The 19,053-nt window shown below is 40.3% G+C and overlaps 1 protein-coding gene across 1 annotated transcript in view; it reads left to right on the top strand.

Annotated features, from left to right (window-relative positions):
* GPC3 (glypican 3) overlaps positions 1-19,053 on the top strand; it is a 404,167-nt gene that overhangs the window by 205,018 nt on the left and 180,096 nt on the right. Inside the window, exon 3 of the mRNA XM_002918749.4 lies at positions 11,401-12,095. Coding sequence (XP_002918795.1) covers positions 11,401-12,095 — 695 coding nt within the window. The remainder of the gene's footprint in view (positions 1-11,400; positions 12,096-19,053) is intronic.

Genomic DNA, 19,053 nt, shown 5'->3' with positions numbered 1-19,053 from the left:
AGGACGAATTTCCAAGGTTCAGTTTTTCTCATTAAAAAATTTGTATTTTAGAGTAGTTTTAGATTTAAAAAAAATCAGGCAGTTAGTACAGATTTCCTGTTTGCTCCCTCTCCCCTGCACACAATTTCTTCTGTTATTACCATTATTAGCATTAGTGGAGTACATTTGTTATAATTAATGAACCAATATCAGTACATTATTATGAGCCAAAGTCCATAATTTACAATAAGATGCACTCTTTGCGTTGCACAGTTCTGTGGGTTTTAACAAAAGTATTATGTCTTGTATCCTCCATTAGAATATCATACAGAACTATTTCACCCCCCTAAAAATTCCCATGCTTCACCTGTTCACCCCTCTCTCCTTCTCTACCCCCAAAGCCCTGGCAATGGCTGATATGGAAGGGCCTTTTTTAGGGCCTCCTTAGATCCACCTTTTCCAGAAAGTCAAATAGTTGGAATCACAGTCTATAGCCTTTTAAGACTTCTTTCACTTACAAACAAACATCTGAGGTTCCTTCCTGACTCTTCACGGCTTGATTGCTCATTTCTTTTTAGCAGCAAATAGTATTCCATTGTATGGATATACCATTTTTTGTTTATCCTGTTGAAGGATGTCTTACTTGCTTCCGATTTTGGGCAATTATAAATAAAGCGGCTATACACGTTCATATGGAGGTTTTTGTGTGAACGTGTTTTCAACTACTCCACTGGGTAAATATCTAGGAGCACAAATGTTGGATCACGTGATAACAGTATGCTTAGTTTTTTTTAAAAAGATTTTATTTATTTATTCGACAGAGATAGAGACAGCCATCGAGAGAGGGAACACAAGCAGGGGGAGTAGGAGAGGAAGAAGCAGGCTCACAGCGGAGGAGCCTGATGTGGGGCTCGATCCCATAACGCCGGGATCACGCCCTTAGCCGAAGGCAGACGCCCAACCGCTGTGCCACCCAGACGCCCCAGTATGCTTAGTTTTATAAGAAGATGCCAAACTATCTTCCAAAGTGGCTGTTCTATCTGACGACAGCAGTGTTGCTCCGCGTGCTTGTCAGCATTTGGTAACATCAGTGTAATGAACTTTGGCTGTTCTGGTAGTTGTGTACTAGTATCTCATTGCTGTCTTCATTTGTAATTCCCTGATGACATATGGCATTGAGCATATTTTCTCAGGCTTATTTGCCATCTGCAGATCTTCGGTGAGATATTGATCTATCTAGATCTTTGGTCCATTTTTAATTGGGTTGTTTGTTTTCTTGTTGAATTTTAAGAGTTCTTTGCGTATTTTGGATACAAGTCCCTTATCAGTTACGTTTTGCAATTTTTTTTCTCAGTTCGAGGCTTGTTTTCTCTTTCTTCTAACAGATGTTTTTCTCTTCATTCTCTTAACATCGCAGAACACATGCTTTTACTTTTTAAAAAGTCCAACTTACCAATTTTTGATTTCATGGATTGAACTCCTAATGTTGTATCTAAAACCTTATTGCAAACCCAAAGTGATCAGGGTCTTCTCACATGTTATTTTCTAGAAGTTTTATAGTTTGGCATTTTACATTTAGGTCTACAATCCATTTTGAATTCATTTCTATGAAAGATATAAGGTCTATATCTAGATTTATCTCTTTGCATATGGGTATCCAATTGTTTCAGAACCAGTTGTTGAAAAGACGGTCCTTTTTCCATTGAATTGCCTGTGTCCTTTCTGTGAGTCTTTTTCTGGGCTCTGTTTTCTGTTCCATTGATCTATTTCTTTATTCTTTTGCCAATACTATGCTGTCTTTATTACTTTAACTTTATAGGAGTTCTTGAACTCTGATAGGTGCCAGTCCTTCGATTTTGTTCTCCTTTAGTGTCATGATGGCTATTCTGGGTCTTTTGCCTTTCCATATAAACTTTAGTATTGATATCCACAATATAACTTGCAGGGATTTTGATTGGGATTCCATTGAATCTATAGATCATGTTGGGAAGGATTGACTCCTTGATAATACTGAGTCTTTCTATCTATACACATGGAGGATCTCTCCGTGTGTTCTTACACATATTTTGTTAGAATTATACCTAAGCATGTAATGTCTTTGGGGTGCTTATGTAAATGATATAGTGTTGTCAATTTAAAATACCAGTTAATTATTGTTGATATATAGAAAAAATAGACTTTTGTATATTAACTTTGTATCCTGCGACCTTATTTAAATCGTTTATTAGTTCACAGAGAATTTTTTGTGAGTTCTTTAGGATTTTTCTATATAGTCATATCATTTGTGAACAAAAACAGTTTATTTCTTCCTTCGCAATCTGTATGCCTTTTATTTCCTCATCTTGTTGCATTAGCTAGGACTTTAAGTACAATATTGAATAAGAGTGCTGAGAGAGACATCCTTGCCTTGTTCCTGATCTTACGAGCAAATCCTCTAGTTCCTCACCATTAAGTACAATGTTAGCTATAATTTTTTTGTGGGTATACTTTAGAACACGGAGAAAATCCCCCTCTCTTTCTCATTTGCTGATGGCTTTTATCATAAATGGTGTTGGATTTTGGCAAATGTTTTTTCTCCACCTATTGATATGATCATGTGATTTTTCTTTTTTAGCCATTGATATGATGGATTACATTAATTGATTTTTGAGTGTTAAGCCAGACTTGCATATCTGAAATAAATCCCACTTGGTCATAGTGTATGATTCTTTTTATACATTGTTTTGGATTTGATTTGCTAATATTTTGTTGAAGATTTTTGCATTTATGTTCATGAATGATATTGGTCTGTAGATTTTCTTTCTTGAAATGTCTTTATCTGGTTTTGGTATTAGGGTAATGATGGCCTCATAGAATGAGTTAGGAAGTGTTCTCTCTGCTTCTGTTTTCTGGAAGGCATTGTAGAGAATTGGTATCCTTTCTTCCTTATGTTCTGTAGAATTCACCTGTGGAACCAACTGGACCTGGTGTTTTCCTTTTGAAAGGTTGTTACTTATTCACTCAATTTCTTTAATAAATACAGGCCAATTTAGATTATCGGTATCTCTTTGTGTAAGTTTTGGTAGTTTTGTCTTTTAAGGAATTGATGCATTTCATCAATTTTATCAAGATTATGGCCATAGAGTTGTTCATAATATTCATGTATCATTCTTTTAATACCCAGGGAATCAGTAGTACTGACTCCTCTTCCATTTCTCATATTAGTAAATTGTGTTTTTTTCTCTCTCTTTTTGTATTAGCCTGACTAGTTATTTTTAAATTTCATTGATCTTTTCAAAGAACTAGCTTTTGGTTTCATTGGATTTCTCTATTGATTTTCTTTTTTTAAAAGATTTATTTATTTATTTGTTTGTTTGAGAGAGAGAGCGCGAGCATGTGCTCACACAAGTAGAGGGAGGGGCAGAGGGAGAGAGAGAGGCAGAGAATCTCAAATATACTCTCGGCTGAGCACGGAGCCTGACTCGGGGCTCGATCTCAGGACCCTGAGATCATGACCTGAGCTGAAATCAAGAGTTGGACGTTTAACTTACTAAGCCACCCAGGTGCCCTGTTTCTCTATTGATTTTCTGTTTTCAATTTCATTGATTTCTGCTCTGATTTTTATTATTTGTTTTCTTCTACTTGCTTTAGGTTTTTATTATTCTTCTTTCTCTGGTTTCCTTTGGTGAAATCTTATTAAGTTGAGATCTTTTTTCTTTTCTAATATATGTATTCAATGCTTTAAATTTTTCTCTAAGCACTTCTTTTGCTGCATCCCACCAATTTCTTTTTTTTCCTTTTTTTATTAAGGTTTTTATTTTAATTCCAGTATAGTTAACATACAGCGTTATATTAGTTTTAGGTGTACAGTATAGTAATTCAATAATTCTGTACATTATTCTGTTCATCATAAGTATATTCTTGATCCTCTTCACCTATTTCACCCATCCCCCCACCCATCTCCCCTCTGGTAGCTATCAATTTGTTCTCTAAGTTAAGAGTCTGGTTCTTGGTTTTTCTTTCTCTATCTCTTTCTCTTTTCCCTTTGCTCATTTATTTCTTAAATTCCACATATGAGTGAAATCATATGATATTTGTCTTTTCTCTGACTTTCACTTAGCACTAGCCTTTCTAGCTCTAGCCATGTGAGATTTCATTCTTTTTTATTGCACCCCAATTTCAGTAAGTTGTGTTGTCGTTTTAATGTAGTTAAAAATGTATTTAAATTTCTCTTAAGACTTCTTTGTCCCGTATGTTATATAGAAGTGTGTTGTTTAATTTGCAAATGATTGGATATTGTCTTGTTATCTTTCTGTTATTGATTTGTAATTTAAATCTATGTAGTCTAAAAATATTCTTGGTATGATTTCTATGGATTTAAATGGGTTAAGATGTTATGGCCCAGAATGTGGTCTATCTTGGTGAATGGTCCATGTGAGTTTGAGAAGAATGTATATCCTGGTGTAGGTGGATGAAGTAAATGTCAATGAGATCTATTTGGTTGACGGTGCTGTTCAGTTCAACTGTATCCTTACTAATTCTCTGCCTGATGTATTTGTTAGTCACTGAGAGGGATGTTGATGTCTCCAGCTATGGTTGTGGATTTGTATATTTCTCTTTATAATTCTGTAGGTTTTTGCTTTACCTATTTTGATGCTCTGTTGTTAGGTGCACACACGTTAAGGATAATGTCTTCTTGGAGAATTGACCCCTTTATCCCTAATAGTTTTCCTTCTTCCAAAATGTGCTTAGTCTGAAATTAATTTAGCTCTTCTAGTTTTTTCTTAGTGTTAGCATGGTACGTCTTTCTCTATCCCTTTATATCTTTTTATTTAAGATGTGTTTTCTGTACACAGTCTATAGTTGGGTCTTGTTTTTATATTTACTCTGATAGCCTCTATTTTTTACCTTGTGTATTTAAAGATTGTATGTTTAAGTAATCTCTACACCAGACGTTGGGCTCGAACTTACAATCCTGAGATCAAGAGGTGCATGTTCTAAGGACTGAGCCAGCCAGGTGTCCCTACTTTTAAACCATTGACATTTGAAGTGATTAGTGATGTGGGGTGCCTGGGTGGCACAGTGGTTAGGCATCTGCCTTCGGCTCGGGGCATGATCCCGGTGTTATGGGATCGAGTCCCACATTGGGCTCCTCCGCTGGGAGCCTGATTCTTCCTCTCCCACTCCCCCTGCTTGTGTTCCCTCTCTCGCTGGCTGTCTCTATCTCTGTCGAATAAATAAATAAAATCTTTAAAAAAATAAAAACAAAGTGATTAGTGATGTAATTGGATTAGTATCCACCATGTTTGTAACTGCTTTCTATTCATCGCACTTACTCTTTGTTATGGATGGTTTTAACCTTCTTTCTCTGCCTTCTCTGGTTTTAATTGAACGTTCTTTATGACTCCATTTTTTCTCCTCTCTTAACATATCAATTATACGTCTTTTTTGAAAAATTTTAGTGGTTTCCATAAAGTTTGCAATATACATTTTAAAAGAATTTTAAGTCCACTTTCAAATAACACTATATTGCTTCGCTGGTAGTGCAAGTACCTTTTAACAGACTATTTCTAATTTCTCCCTCCTGTTCCATTCACATCCTATAATCACCAAATACATTGTTGCTGTTATTGCTTTGAACAGTTATCTATTAGATCAGTTTTTTAAGGAAAAATAAAATATTTTATTTTAGCTTTATTTATTCCTTCTCTGATGCTCTTCCTTTCTTTATATAGACCCAATTTTCTGACCTATATGATTTTCCTAAAAAATTGCTGCTAACATTTTATGCAAGGCAGGTGTACTATGTCAATTTTTTTCTATTTTTATTTGTCTGAGAAGGTCTATATTTTTCCCCCCCTTTTCAATAAAAATTTTGCTGGAAACAGAATTCTGCATTGATCAGATTTTTTTCTTTCAACAATAAATATTTTCACTTCCCTCTCTTTTTTGAGAGAGAGAGAGAAAGAATAGTGGGGGGGGGACAAAGGGAGAGAGAGAATCTTAAGCAGGCTTCATACCCAGCACAGAGCCTGACGTGGGGCTCAATCTCACAACCCTGAGATTAAGATCTGAGCTGAAATCAAGAGTCGGACACTTGACTGACTGAGCCACCCAGACGCCCCACTTCCCTCTCTTTTGGTTTGCATGGTTTCTGAGGAGATGTTCGATATAAATTTTATGCTTGGTCCTCTATAAGACTTTTTCTTCCTCTGGCTTCTTAGAAGACTTTCTCTTTCACTTTGGTTTTCTGCAGTTTTACTATGATATACTTAGGAGTAGGTATTTTGATATTCAACCTGCTTGTTATTCTCTGAGCTTCCTGGGCCTTTGGGTTGTGTCTATCATGAATTTTGTGAAATTTATTTCTATTATTACCTCAAATATTTCTTCTGCACTGTTCTCTCTTCCTTTCTGGAATTTCAATGACACACATTCTACACCTTTTGAATTTGTTTCACGGTTCTTAGGTATTCTTTTCTGTTTTTTCTTTTTCTTGCCCCATTTTGGTTTGGGAACTTTCCATTGATATTTCTTTAAGCTCACTGATTCATTTCTGTTTGATTTCTGTTTTTGATTTCTAACATTTCCTTTTGATATTTCTGACATTTTCCATCTTTGTATTTACATTACCTAATCTGTTCTTGTATGTCGTTCACTTATTTCATTATAGCCCTTAATATGTTGATAATAGTTATTTTAAATTCCCTGTCTGGTGTTTCCAAAATCTGTGCCGTATCTGATTATGGTTCTGATAATTGCTTTGTCTCTTCAAACTGTTTTTCTTACCTTTTAGCATGGCTTATGATTGTTGTAAGTAAGGCATGATATAGGGTAATAGGAACTAAGGTAATTACACCTTTAGTGTGAATTTTCATGGAACTGGGCTATTTAATGTTTGCTGTAGCTATAAATGCCAGAAGCGTTAGTTTTCTATAGTTCCCTTGTTTTATTTTTTTTCTCACCAATTGTTTTTGGGTTTCCCTAATAACTCCTTCTTAAATAGGGTCTTTGTCTTTCTGGTGGTAAATTATAGGAGGAATAGAAGTGGTCTGTAATCTTCTGATGAATCTTAGGCTTTCAGTGAGTCTAAGTTCTTGGGCTGTGACCTTCATAAGGTTTTCTCAGCTTTTGTTTTTTCCCTTAAGATAGAACAAGAGAGCTAGAGGGGGCTAGACTTGTCTAATTGCCCTTCTACCAGGTATATTAGGCTTTGGTAAAGTTGCGTCCTTTGGAGATCAGGTATTTGTTACTGAGAATGCCCATGGTGTATTCCTCAATTATTACTTTTCCCCTCCCCCTGCCTGAAAAACAAGGAGACTTTTCTTAGATCTTCACCATGAGAATTCTGTATGCTTCCTGGAGGTAAATTCATGGAGGTGTGGGGAGCTCGTAACACTGGGGGCCCAGGAGCTTTTAGGTCTCAAGCTAGTCCACATTTACCCTCTGTCAATTTGTCAAAATTGCCCTTTAAGTGTTCCTACTAGTTTATGGCTCTAGTGGCTTCTGCTCCAGGTAAGCTGATCACACCTGTGATTCTCTGTGTTTGCCTATCTTCCCATATTTCAGGGTGGCAGTTTGCCCTGGGACCTCAGTTCCCTGACGGATCTAAGAAGAATTTTTGATTTTCAGTTTATTTGGCTATTGTCTTGTTGTGGAGGATGGGAACAATGAATTCTAAGCTCTTTACATGTTGGAGCCAAGACCAGAAGTCTCCCAGTGTCCAGTTTTCTAGGGTGATGCATATTGTAAGATTAATAAGGGGTTTGGTGCTAGACTGCCCTTCATTCAAATTCAGGCCCTGGCATTTCATTAGAGGTGGTACCCTGTACAAGTCATTTAACCTGTCTGAGCCTCAGTTTCCTCACCAGTCAAATAAAAATAATTCCAAATACATATGGCTATGTTAAAGTTAATTGAGAGGACATATGTGAGCAAGTTTATCACAGATCCTGGCACGTACACTGCAGGTACCTCGTAAATGTTACTTTCCTTTTTCCATTGAAGTACCTGTGCTTGAAACCAAGGACCATTTTGAATCCAGCTTGTTACATGGCATTTATCCTAGGAATTTAAAAAGTTTGTGTAAAGTATTTGCCATTCTTACAACGAGGGGAAAGATGCTTTGAAAAATGAACCTGCTTCTGTAAAGACTGCCCTATTCTTAAGGGCTTGAAGGGAATTCAGCGGTTCCTTCATTCCTCTCTTCCAACCAGAATTATGACCTCCTTTTTTGAAAGTTTGCAGCCTTCAAACGAAAAGGCCCATGAAAACACATTTCTTTCTGTCTGGGTCTGAATACAGAAACATCATTGCCAAGTACTAGAGATGGTCATTTTGCTGCAGTGGAAGGCTGTACGTCCAGAGGTTGGGAGGGTGGTTGGTAAGAGAAGTTGTTGAACCACTTTAAAAGAGAGATAATAAATAGCCTGATTGCAAAATTCACTATCAAGCCACCTCTGGAGAACTGTGTCCCCTTTTGAGTAACATAATTTAAGGAGGAGGTGGACACCACTAGAGTGTGTCCAAATAGTGGTGTCTGGGATAGTAGTGGGGGCATCCACAAATCTAGAAAACTTGCTATATTAGGATGTATATTAACTCAGTTTATTAGCTCTATTTATCTGTATCATTTATCTTTTTATATATGGTAAAACAGATTTTTTTTGTTCAGTGCCAAATTTTTCTTTATAGCTCTGATTTTTACATTGTTCCAATTTTTCCTGGACATAACTCTTGACTCCTTTCCAGAAAAGAGACAGAGGAAATCCTCCCCTAGCTTAAGTGTACATTATTATCTGACCCCCCCCCAAATCAATGGGCTGAACTTCCTTGCAATAATTCTAGCCCTTGACTTCATTTCATGAAACCTCCGGTTGCCAACCTCAAGCTGAGCATCACTTTTCACCTCGCCTTGGTTCCTATAAGTCCCCAGGGAGCCTTCGCTTGAGCAGTTATGGTTTGGTCTGTTGTCCTGTGATGTACAAGTAAGGGGGTTGGGCAAAACCCAGAGACGTGCTAAGTGGATTCCGAGCTGTGAAAGTTAGAGCAGGGAGCACATGTGCGCTTGAGGTTAGATGTGAACCCGCAGCCCTTGCCCCCTGCAATATGCATTGTTGTTATTCTTTTTGCAGAAGAGTTCATGATCTTTTGTAATTTTCTTTTTCTATTGATCCAGCAGTGCTAGTAACAGAAACTTAAAAAAAAAGAAAGGTTATGGCAGTACAGTCTATGGAATTTCACTGTCATATATCTTGCACATTGGAGAACACATGCACTGTGGGCTAGAGATGAAATTTGCCTTGTAGAGAATTCATTTTAGGGTAGCAGTCCTCCTTCCCTTACCTCATGCTGCCCCAAGGCAAAGGTGAAAAAGCGCGACTCTGCTTTGTTGGTCTTTCGGCTGCAATTTCTTCTAATACATTTCCATCTGGAGAGGCGAAGCCAATGGGAAAATAATGAGCTTTTAAAAGAACTTAACTTTCTACAAAGATTTTGGAGGATATGTGTGTTGGCTCTAGGGCTGAGGGCAGCTAGAGTGTAGTCAGTTATGTGACCCTGGGAAAGTGCTTAAACTCTGCTGAGCATCAATTCCATCAAGTATAAAATGGGGATCACTATCTCAAATTCGGAAGATTGTTGTAAAATGTAGATATCATAATATTCTTGGAAATGCTTTGTAAACACCAAACCATACAGCTCATGAGTGCTTTTAAGACGGGATGGTCTATCATTTATCTCCATCTACCTAGCACTTCTATACCCCTGGCACCTAGCACAGAGCCTAGTATATAATAAATGATTGGTAACTGAAATTAGAATGAATGAATAGTTTCAAATCTCCACATTTCTGATGATTTTAAAGCATTCATTGACTGGTCCTTTGTATTGGGCTGGATGATCTCTTGGCCTCATGGCCTCGTTCAACCTTTAGATACAAGGATTGAGACTAGAGTAGCATGTGGGGTTAGGAAGAAATTGCCATAAAATAGATAACTTTTTCCAGGAATTGCCTTATGTTCTAAACAAAATAGAACAAAACAAACAAATAAGCACATAGCAGTTGATGGAAATGAAGATTAACTCTCTCAAGTGGGCTTGGAATTACAAGGGCATCTGCTCACCATTGCCGGGCATGTCATAAGCCCAAGGGAAGAATCTAGCAAGCATGTTCTACCTTGTTAGGGGTCTGGGGCAGATGGTGGTGGCACAACCTAGAGCTCACTTCCGCCACAGATGACTGCGATATCGGACTAAGTGATCCCAAGGAACTGGTGGAGCACAGTCTCTCTAGTAGTCTGAAAGTAGTAATAATTTGATTTTTCAAGGCTCATGAATTGGCATCATTTAGACTACATCTGTCATGGACCTTTGCACTTTGGAAGGAAACGAAAGAAAGTACTAAGTTCATTTTAAAGGTCTCAGGAAACTTGGTTATTTTTGTTTGTTTTTAAGCTGTCTTATTTCTTAAGAAACCTATCATTATGGTTGTTTTCCCTTCCCTCATATAACTGTGGAACTCTGATTATTTGGGATAATTTGTGTCTGGAGTGTTTCAGTTTGGAGAAAATGAGATGATGACATCACTACTTTCTTTCTCAAACCAATGACACTAATTGGGCCTTATGCCAGGGGGTAGGGGCTGCAGATGTAATCTTGAATTTGTAGTCTCCGTAGAGTAGATAAGGTTTCCAAGCCATGTGGAAGCCAAACTTTACCAAAGAAGCTTAGCAGTCATCCTTCCAGATGTTCAGCTTGCAAATACCAGAGGCGTTATTTGCAATATCAAATGTATAGATAAGCGCATGGATTGGTTTTTTTTCCCATCCAGATACCCATTTTGGGGGTACATTCCATTTCCAGGTCTAACAATCTGTCAGAGAGCTCCCTTTAAAGTTATCTTGAGAAAATCTACCAAAAATGATTAAATTCATGATAACTTTTATTCTCAGCTAAGAACTTGCCTCTCTTCTGGGGCTGAACGGGCTTAAATTGTTATGTGAGTTTATATGGTGGTATATGGTTTGTTGTCAAATATTTATCTCTGTCTAAAAATGAAATGCCTTGAAATACATTTTCTTTTTAACTGAATAAATCAATGAGAGAAAGAGAAATAACTTCTCATTTAGCCAATTTTTAATCAATATTTTCATGAGAGGCTGAAATGTTAACCGAATCCTGGCTTTTGTCATTTGAAATACAATTTGTGTGTTTAAGAATTTATGTGCACATCAGGGTTTGGACTTCATGTTCAGAAAGGAAAATTGATTTATAGGAGCAAACAGCCGCAGGAATAGAGGCAATGCCAGAAATGAATATGAGTCAATTATTTAAGGCAAATGGGACTTTAATCACCACAGCAATAGAGAAATCTCAAATTCAATTGCACCCTGGGTTTTCAAGCTTTAATTTCTGGGCATTTCTGTATCTCTTATTTTTCAGAGGCCTTTGAAATTGTTGTTCGCCACGCCAAGAACTACACCAACGCCATGTTCAAGAACAACTATCCGAGCCTGACCCCACAAGCTTTTGAGTTTGTGGGTGAATTTTTCACCGATGTGTCTCTCTACATCCTGGGTTCTGACATCAACGTGGATGACATGGTCAATGAATTGTTCGACAGCCTGTTTCCGGTCATCTATACCCAGCTCATGAACCCCGGCCTGCCTGAGTCAGCCTTAGACATCAATGAGTGCCTCCGAGGGGCAAGGCGTGACCTGAAAGTATTTGGGAATTTTCCCAAGCTTATCATGACCCAGGTTTCCAAGTCACTGCAAGTCACTAGGATCTTCCTCCAGGCCCTGAATCTCGGAATCGAGGTGATCAACACAACTGATCACCTAAAGTTCAGTAAAGACTGTGGCCGAATGCTTACCAGAATGTGGTACTGCTCTTACTGCCAGGGACTGATGATGGTCAAGCCTTGTGGTGGCTACTGCAACGTGGTTATGCAAGGCTGCATGGCGGGTGTGGTGGAGATTGACAAGTACTGGAGAGAATACATTCTGTCTCTGGAAGAACTGGTGAATGGCATGTACAGGATCTACGACATGGAGAACATCCTGCTTGGTCTGTTTTCAACGATCCACGATTCCATCCAATATGTCCAGAAGAATGGAGGAAAGCTGACCACCACTGTGAGTACCAGTCTGCAGTTTTCTGAGGAATTGGGTCCTATTGGGGTGGGGCATCCTGGCCAGCATCGGGTGCTGATGGAGAGAAGTGAAGGGAAGATTAGGGGATAGGCAGAGATGATAGAGGGACTGAATGATCTCATGGAGCTAGGCAGCACATTAAGACCACAGAGTATGGATGGGGTGCCTGGGTGGCTCAGTCAGTTAAGTGTCTGACTCTTGATTTCAGCTCAGGTTGTGATCTCATGGGTCGTGGGATCAAGTCCTACATTGGGCTCTGAGCTCAGTGGGGAGTCTGCTTGAGATTCTCTCCCTTTCCCTCTGCCCCTCTCCCTGCTTGTGCAAGTTCTCTCTCTCTCCACCCTCCTTTAAGATAAATAAATAAATCTTCGGAAAAAAAAAAGACCACAGGCTACAGAGTCATAATGCCTGGCTTGAATTTTAGTTCCACCTACTTGCCTGCTGTGGGACCTTGGGTAAATCATCTTATCTTTATGAGCCTTATATGGCTGATTCATAAAATAAGGCTAAAAAGAATATCTTCTTCATAGAGAATAACATGTTAGAGCATTTAGCATGTGCGTGGTCCATGGTAAGTCTTCAGTCAATATTAGCTATCATTCCCATTGTTGTTAGTCATTGTAATCCTCATGACAGCCCTGTGAGGTGGGCAAAATTATCTCCATTTCATAAATGAGGGAACTGAAGCTCAGTGAAATTATAACTCACCCCAGGGCACCCAGCTCTAGTTAGTGGAAGAGCCATGATCCAGAAATGGATCAGGTTGCCCTTGAATTATGTTCTCACCAGTTTTTCTGATTCTGATTTCATGCTCATGCTCTTAATTGCATATATCACATTACCCTTTTGGGTGGTGACTTTAAACACAGGAGGCCCAGCCAGAGCCCACTAACTCAACCTACACAAGAACATAGGTGAGGCAAAGCATCCACATTTTCCAGCAGTTGTCTTTGCAGCCTTGGTTATGCCAGTCTACCCCTGATGGGCTTTGTGATAGGGCCAGGGCAGTTCTGTTAATGGGGCAGCAGTTGGCTTGGTTTCAGTCACATTGTACCTACCAAGCTAGAGTGCGCACATTTAGAACCCCAGGAGGCACCCACTTTCCAGCGCAGAGCAGAGCACACGGCCAAGAGCTACCAGCAGATCCCACGAAGGGGGTCGTGACTGATCCCTGAATGCCGCCAGCTTTGTAGACGGAGGTGGCGAAATCGTCTACTACACTACCGTTGTTGAACTTCAGCCACATTCCAGGTGCTCTGTTGGCCAGTTCACATAATACTATTTCACAGCAGCCCACAAGATAGGTCCATATTGTCCCCATTTTACACAGGGGGAAATGAAGCTTAAAGAGCTTCAACACCTTGCGCAAGATCTCAAAGCTGGTAAGGGGAGGTGGGGGAACTGGGATTCAGACCCAGGCTGGGCTGGCTTGGTTGACACATGCTCCTCGCTTCTACACAGTGCAGCTGCTGTGTACTCGGAGCCATTGCTTACCCAGAATGTGGAGGGCAGATTGGGCCATTTAGTCTGTCTTTAAACTCGGGAAATACAAAGCGATAGGCATAATTGGTTTCTTTGGTGAATTAAACTAGGAAGGAGGACGGAAATGGTGCAAGCCGCGGCATGGCTACTCACGGAGCTGCTCTAATTGCCCCATTCACAATGTTAGCCATTTAAAACACATTTACTGAGAAAATATTTTATAGTAAAATGAACAGAAATGTCCTATCTAACGATAGTGTTCTTCGGTGGCTAATTATTCCCTTGACTGCTTTATAATTTGAGGCCAGATTCCGGGGCCTTCTACGAAAGTAAATCTCACAGAACTAGAAAAATGAAAAGTCGATGTGTTCATAAGTTCACCCACCTGATAGTGATTGAGGGCCCACTATGTGTCAGACACAAAGCAAGGGTGCCAGGTGTGTGGAGATGTCTTTAGTAAGAGGAAAAATGAGGAGACAACATTAAAGACAGGGTATGGGAATGTTTAAAGTTTGCAAAACTCTGATTGGTCACTTCGCGACAATGTCATGAATCTTGAAAACGTGTTCTCCTCTAGTGCTTCCAAACATAAAAAATAGGGTGGGGAACTAGTAAGGGGTTAAGGGCACTGTTTTGATGGGGCTCTAGGCGTGAAGGTTTATTTAGTAAACATTTATTAAGCATCTGCTTTGTTCATGGCACTTTGCCAGAGGCTGGGTAGTCATAGTTACCCAAGATGTAGTTCTTAAGTCTTTAAAAGGTCAGTCTAGTTGACAGACACATGTGTAGCTGAAAAAATTTCACCATAGTGGACATTTCACCATAATGTGAATGTTGGAAGGGCCATGAGAGATTAGCTAGTCCAATCCCATTGATCTACATATGAAGAAATACAGTTCAGGGAGGCTTGCCCGAAGTTATATAATTAATGGAAGAGCCAGAAGGACTAGAATCCAAGGTCTTCTGCTGCTTTAGTCTAGCGATCCTCTTTCTACCATGCTGGTCTGTCTCCCATTAGACCCTCTAGACTTTCATTCTAAAACCTTTACTAGGATTTTGCAAAGACATCATGAACTTCAATTGGATAGCTATTTCAGGGTGCCAGACCTGCTGTATTTTAGGTGCATACATGTGTGCGTGTGTGCGCATGCACGCGCATGCAGGGGGAGTATATTTCATGTCATTATCATTCAGGAAGAAAGGCCTTCGCTGTCAAGAGGTGCTCAGTGATGCAGTCCCTTTCTGTTTTGGCCATTAAGGGCCTGATTGCTCCCAGCTCCCAGCTGGTTATGAGAGCGTGAAGTTTGCCTTCCCCAGGGAGTGCCTGAACTAGAACAGAAAGCATATGTAAACCCTGCCTTGTTACTGTTTTATGATCACCAACTCTAAGTAATATATCCCAAATGGTGGGGGCGGGGGAATCATTGGCCAGGTGTAATCCAGCCCGTACTCTGTACAGGCCAGAAAGGGGCTGGGCCATTTATGGGGGGTGAGGGGAAGTGAGGGTTGGGTAGACTGCAGAAGTCTATTCATGTTAACAACCCCGCAGAATGCCCCAGAGCAAAAGCTGATTTAAAACTAAAGCATTAATGAGGTTCTGCTGTAGCACCCTCACCTTCCTGTTGTGATAAAATGTGAAATCCTGCCAGTCTGTCCTGTTTGAGGTTAAGTTGTGGTGAGAGACCTCTTTGAAAATATGCTCCGAGTTCTGATGAGACAGCCTTTTTAGGCAGTTGTAAGCCGGGCCGTAAGTTCTGCCATGCAGGGACTTTGCTCCTGGCTTCGGTGGCTCCTGTCTACCCCAGATTATGAAGGACATTTTGGTCTTCTAAGTGAACGGGGCGCTATTAAATTTTTGTAAGTAACGGCCTGGTGGTGCTTTCATTTTCCCTAAGGTCATTTTCATTTCTTCCACCTTCCCAGAGGAGGCAAGCGAGTGAACATCGGGGCTGTTCCTCGCTGGCAGCTCTCTGGAGTGATAAGCATCCAGTTCCCAAACTGGGTTCATCATCGCTATCACCTGCGGAACTTGTTAAACAGACTCCTTGAGTCTCCCCCTGCGGGTTCTGGTACCACGGGTCTGTGGAGAAGCTGGAGAAGTACTCATAGAATTTGTCATTTTAAGAGTGCCCCCAGTTGATTCTGATACTCCTTTGGGAGCAAAGCTAGCCACCTTGTTTGGAGGATAAGGTAAGGCCCAGAGATTGGGAGTGAATGACAGTGAATGGCAAAGCTAGGATCTCTGGTTTCTCATCTCTAAAATGGGGTTGATACACGGAGATGAATTGAAATGCTAGGTGCGAAGTACCTGGCAGGGTTCAAGGCACGTGGCAGGTGCCTACTTAAACCCGGTCCAGTACACGTTCGACTACATTTTTCTAAATGCCACACGGACAGTGAGTTCTTCTTAAACTTAGTTTTAAGTGCCAGGACATTTCATGTCATTTTTGTCCAAAGAAGTGAATAAAATATTGTGTGAAAGTATGTGTGTGTGTGAGAGAGACAGACACAGAGACCGAGAGAGATTGAGAGAGAAGAGGGAGGAAAGAAAGGGAAGGAGACAGAAAATTTGTACTGAAATGTCCAAGGAGGTTTAAAGGATGGGACTGTAAATAGATCCGTCTTGACTCCTCATCTACATCTGTGAACTGGGTTAAATACCACGGCTCCAAGTGAGTGCTGAGCAGGTTTTTACTAGTATTTGGGTGAGAGCATCACTGTTAAATTTATCAGCACATTATTGAATTCCACATCTTATACCTTGAAGCGAATACAAATATGTACAGTCATCAGAACGTCTATTTTCAACATTGTTGTCATACCACAACCACGTTGTCAGATGCCACAGTCTTCTTTTAAAAATGTAGTTGTTTTTATTTAGAAACCATTGTGATTGTCATGACCACAGAGCAGCGTACGGATTTGAGGCATAACCATTGTGCATTTCCTATCCATTGATTAATTGATTAATAATCAGCAGTTTGGATGTTTACTGCTCTCCCAGAAAGTTTCCCAAAAGTCTCTATGATTTCATTTCCTTTCTGTACCCCCCCCCCGTTGCTCACATATCCTCACATGGCTGTTTGCACTGTCAGTTTTTCATTTGTACTCATGTACTTTCTTTATTGATTCATCTCGGAATTTCTCGGCATTAGTGCCTCCTCTCCCACAAGTTCATTACCTTGGCTTGTTATATGCTTCACTGAAACATTGGGCAAAATTGCAACCTTTCCTACCACCACTCCTTCTCCCGGTCTTTCCTTGCTGTGATATTTGTTTTAGCATAATCTGTTTGGTTTTTTTTAAATATTTTTTATTATATTATGTTAGTCACCATACAGTACATCCCTGGTTTCCGATGTAAAGTTTGATGATTCATTAGTTTGCGTATAATACCCAGTGCACCATGCAATACGTGCCCTCCTTACTACCCATCACCAGCCTATCCCATTCCCCCACCCCCTCCCCTTTGAAGCCCTCAGTTTGTTTCTCTGAAATAGGACTCATTTCAGGAAACATTAATAAGCACCAAAATGCGGAGCCACCACGATAGACACCAGGAGCCGCAAGGAGTGGTGGAAAGAGGACCGTGACTCTTGCTGTGCTCAGGGGTCACTTGGCTAGCAGGTAGCAAAGCTAACACCTAAAGCCAGACCTGTTGGACTCCAGAGCTCATGCTTTTAACCGTCACTCTGTGGCTCTCTCAAATACTTCACCTCTGTCTTCACCAGAATCTCGATTCCCTGAACCGAGGCTAACTCGGTTTTTACCATCTTATTTAATATCCTGTCTTACTCTCCACTGTTTTTCCAGCTGCACAATCAGGTTTTCAATTCATTCTCCGTCCTTGGAGACTCTTGCTATAGTTTTTCCCAATGAAGGACCAAAAGGCACGAGATTTTTAGTCTTCGTAACACTTAAAGGCGCAGAGAAGTTTCTAGGGGAAGAAGGACTGTTTGTGTAGCTGATGAAAGAGCCAGTCACACAGCGAAACGACTTTTCCTAGAATCTATGTGAGGAATAGCTTATCTTCCCGTGGCAATGTCTGGAATCTGCCCATTAGACCAACAGATGGTTTTTAATGCATTTGCCTTTGATTCTGCACCTTCACGCCACATCCGGGTCTCTGTTATGGAGTTTCCTCAGCAGGAACATTGTGTACTAAGAACCTAAGCTACTCTGGTATCCAAGTACATCCGTTTCCTTTGCTAGAATTGCTGCGGCAAAGTCAGTATTTATGTGTGCTGGGAAGCTCTGGGGAAGATTCCCTGTTGATCGTCAACAATAATTCACTCTATCAAATTCTTATATTTTGCTGTCTGTGTGAGTGACTGTAACTCATCAGAATTTCCAAGATGAGCCCTCCCTTCATCTCCGTTTTGAAGGCTGAGGTCGTTTCTCAGGTGTCAGGATGTCAGTGTTTCTCTCCTCGTGCTATCACTTTGGACTTTCATTTTTTAGTCTCGGATAGAGATACCTTGTCTGAATTCATACAAGCTATTTTCAGTACAAAGTGGTTTCAAAGTGATAAAAACAAGTAAATGACTCACTACCTAATTAGTGTCTGCAGGTCAGCATCTAGAACTGTGGTAAGCAACTTTATTTGCATGAGGTCCATTTCTGGAAAGACAAAAAATGTTTATAGGCTGCCATTCTTTCTTCACTCACAATAAAAATAGCTTTAGTGGTTCCTATGGGGGGAAATATATAGTTTTTAAACATAGATTACCTACTTACTGAAGAGAAGCATACAAAGGAAAAAATTGGCACCACTTTCAGGCACTAAATGGTAATTTCGGGGCACATTTCAAACAGTGGTGACACAGGGGAAGCTTTTGTACATGCTTCAGCCTCAAATTATATATATTATGGCTCATATTAGGAAATTAGGTGGGCCCTTCATGAATCTAGAATTATTCACCTTTACCTCGGCAAGAAGTGGCAGCACGATTACCAGTTGTTCTCTATGTTCTGAATCTTTAGAAAGATAGTTTTCCTTTCTGTGGTCTGTGGGCTGATGTAGCAAGACCACGTCCTCAGGAACTGTGAAAGATCCGAGATTTATACCCTAATTGCAAGCTAACACGTTTGTTGGCCACACAGTTTCATGGATGCTGGTTAAAGACACGAGACTCCCTGGCTCAGAGATGAGGGACAGTTTATTTCTCACAGTGGTAGTGGTAGCCAGAGTATCAGCATCTGTGCCAGACCCCCGAGCCCCGATTCCTGTGGGGTAAGGCAAAGAGTTCGAGATGACTCCCGCACACGCAGTGAGCCGCATTATAGGAGCAGAGCCTTGAGCTTCGGGAACTCAGATCTTTGATGACAGGTAGTGAGCTTGCCTGCTCTTCTCTCTGAAGGGAGGCACAGTCTCTGTCTTCCGAGGCTGTCCACTATTCAAGGGCACTGGAAAAAGATCCTAGGGGAAAAGCGCCCATGTGCATACAACAGGCAGAAA

This window comes from Ailuropoda melanoleuca, chromosome X (assembly GCF_002007445.2).
Source record: "Ailuropoda melanoleuca isolate Jingjing chromosome X, ASM200744v2, whole genome shotgun sequence".
Taxonomy (NCBI): Eukaryota; Metazoa; Chordata; class Mammalia; order Carnivora; family Ursidae; genus Ailuropoda; species Ailuropoda melanoleuca.
Note: the sequence above shows the minus strand (reverse complement) of the source record. Positions and strands in the feature narration are given on the sequence as shown.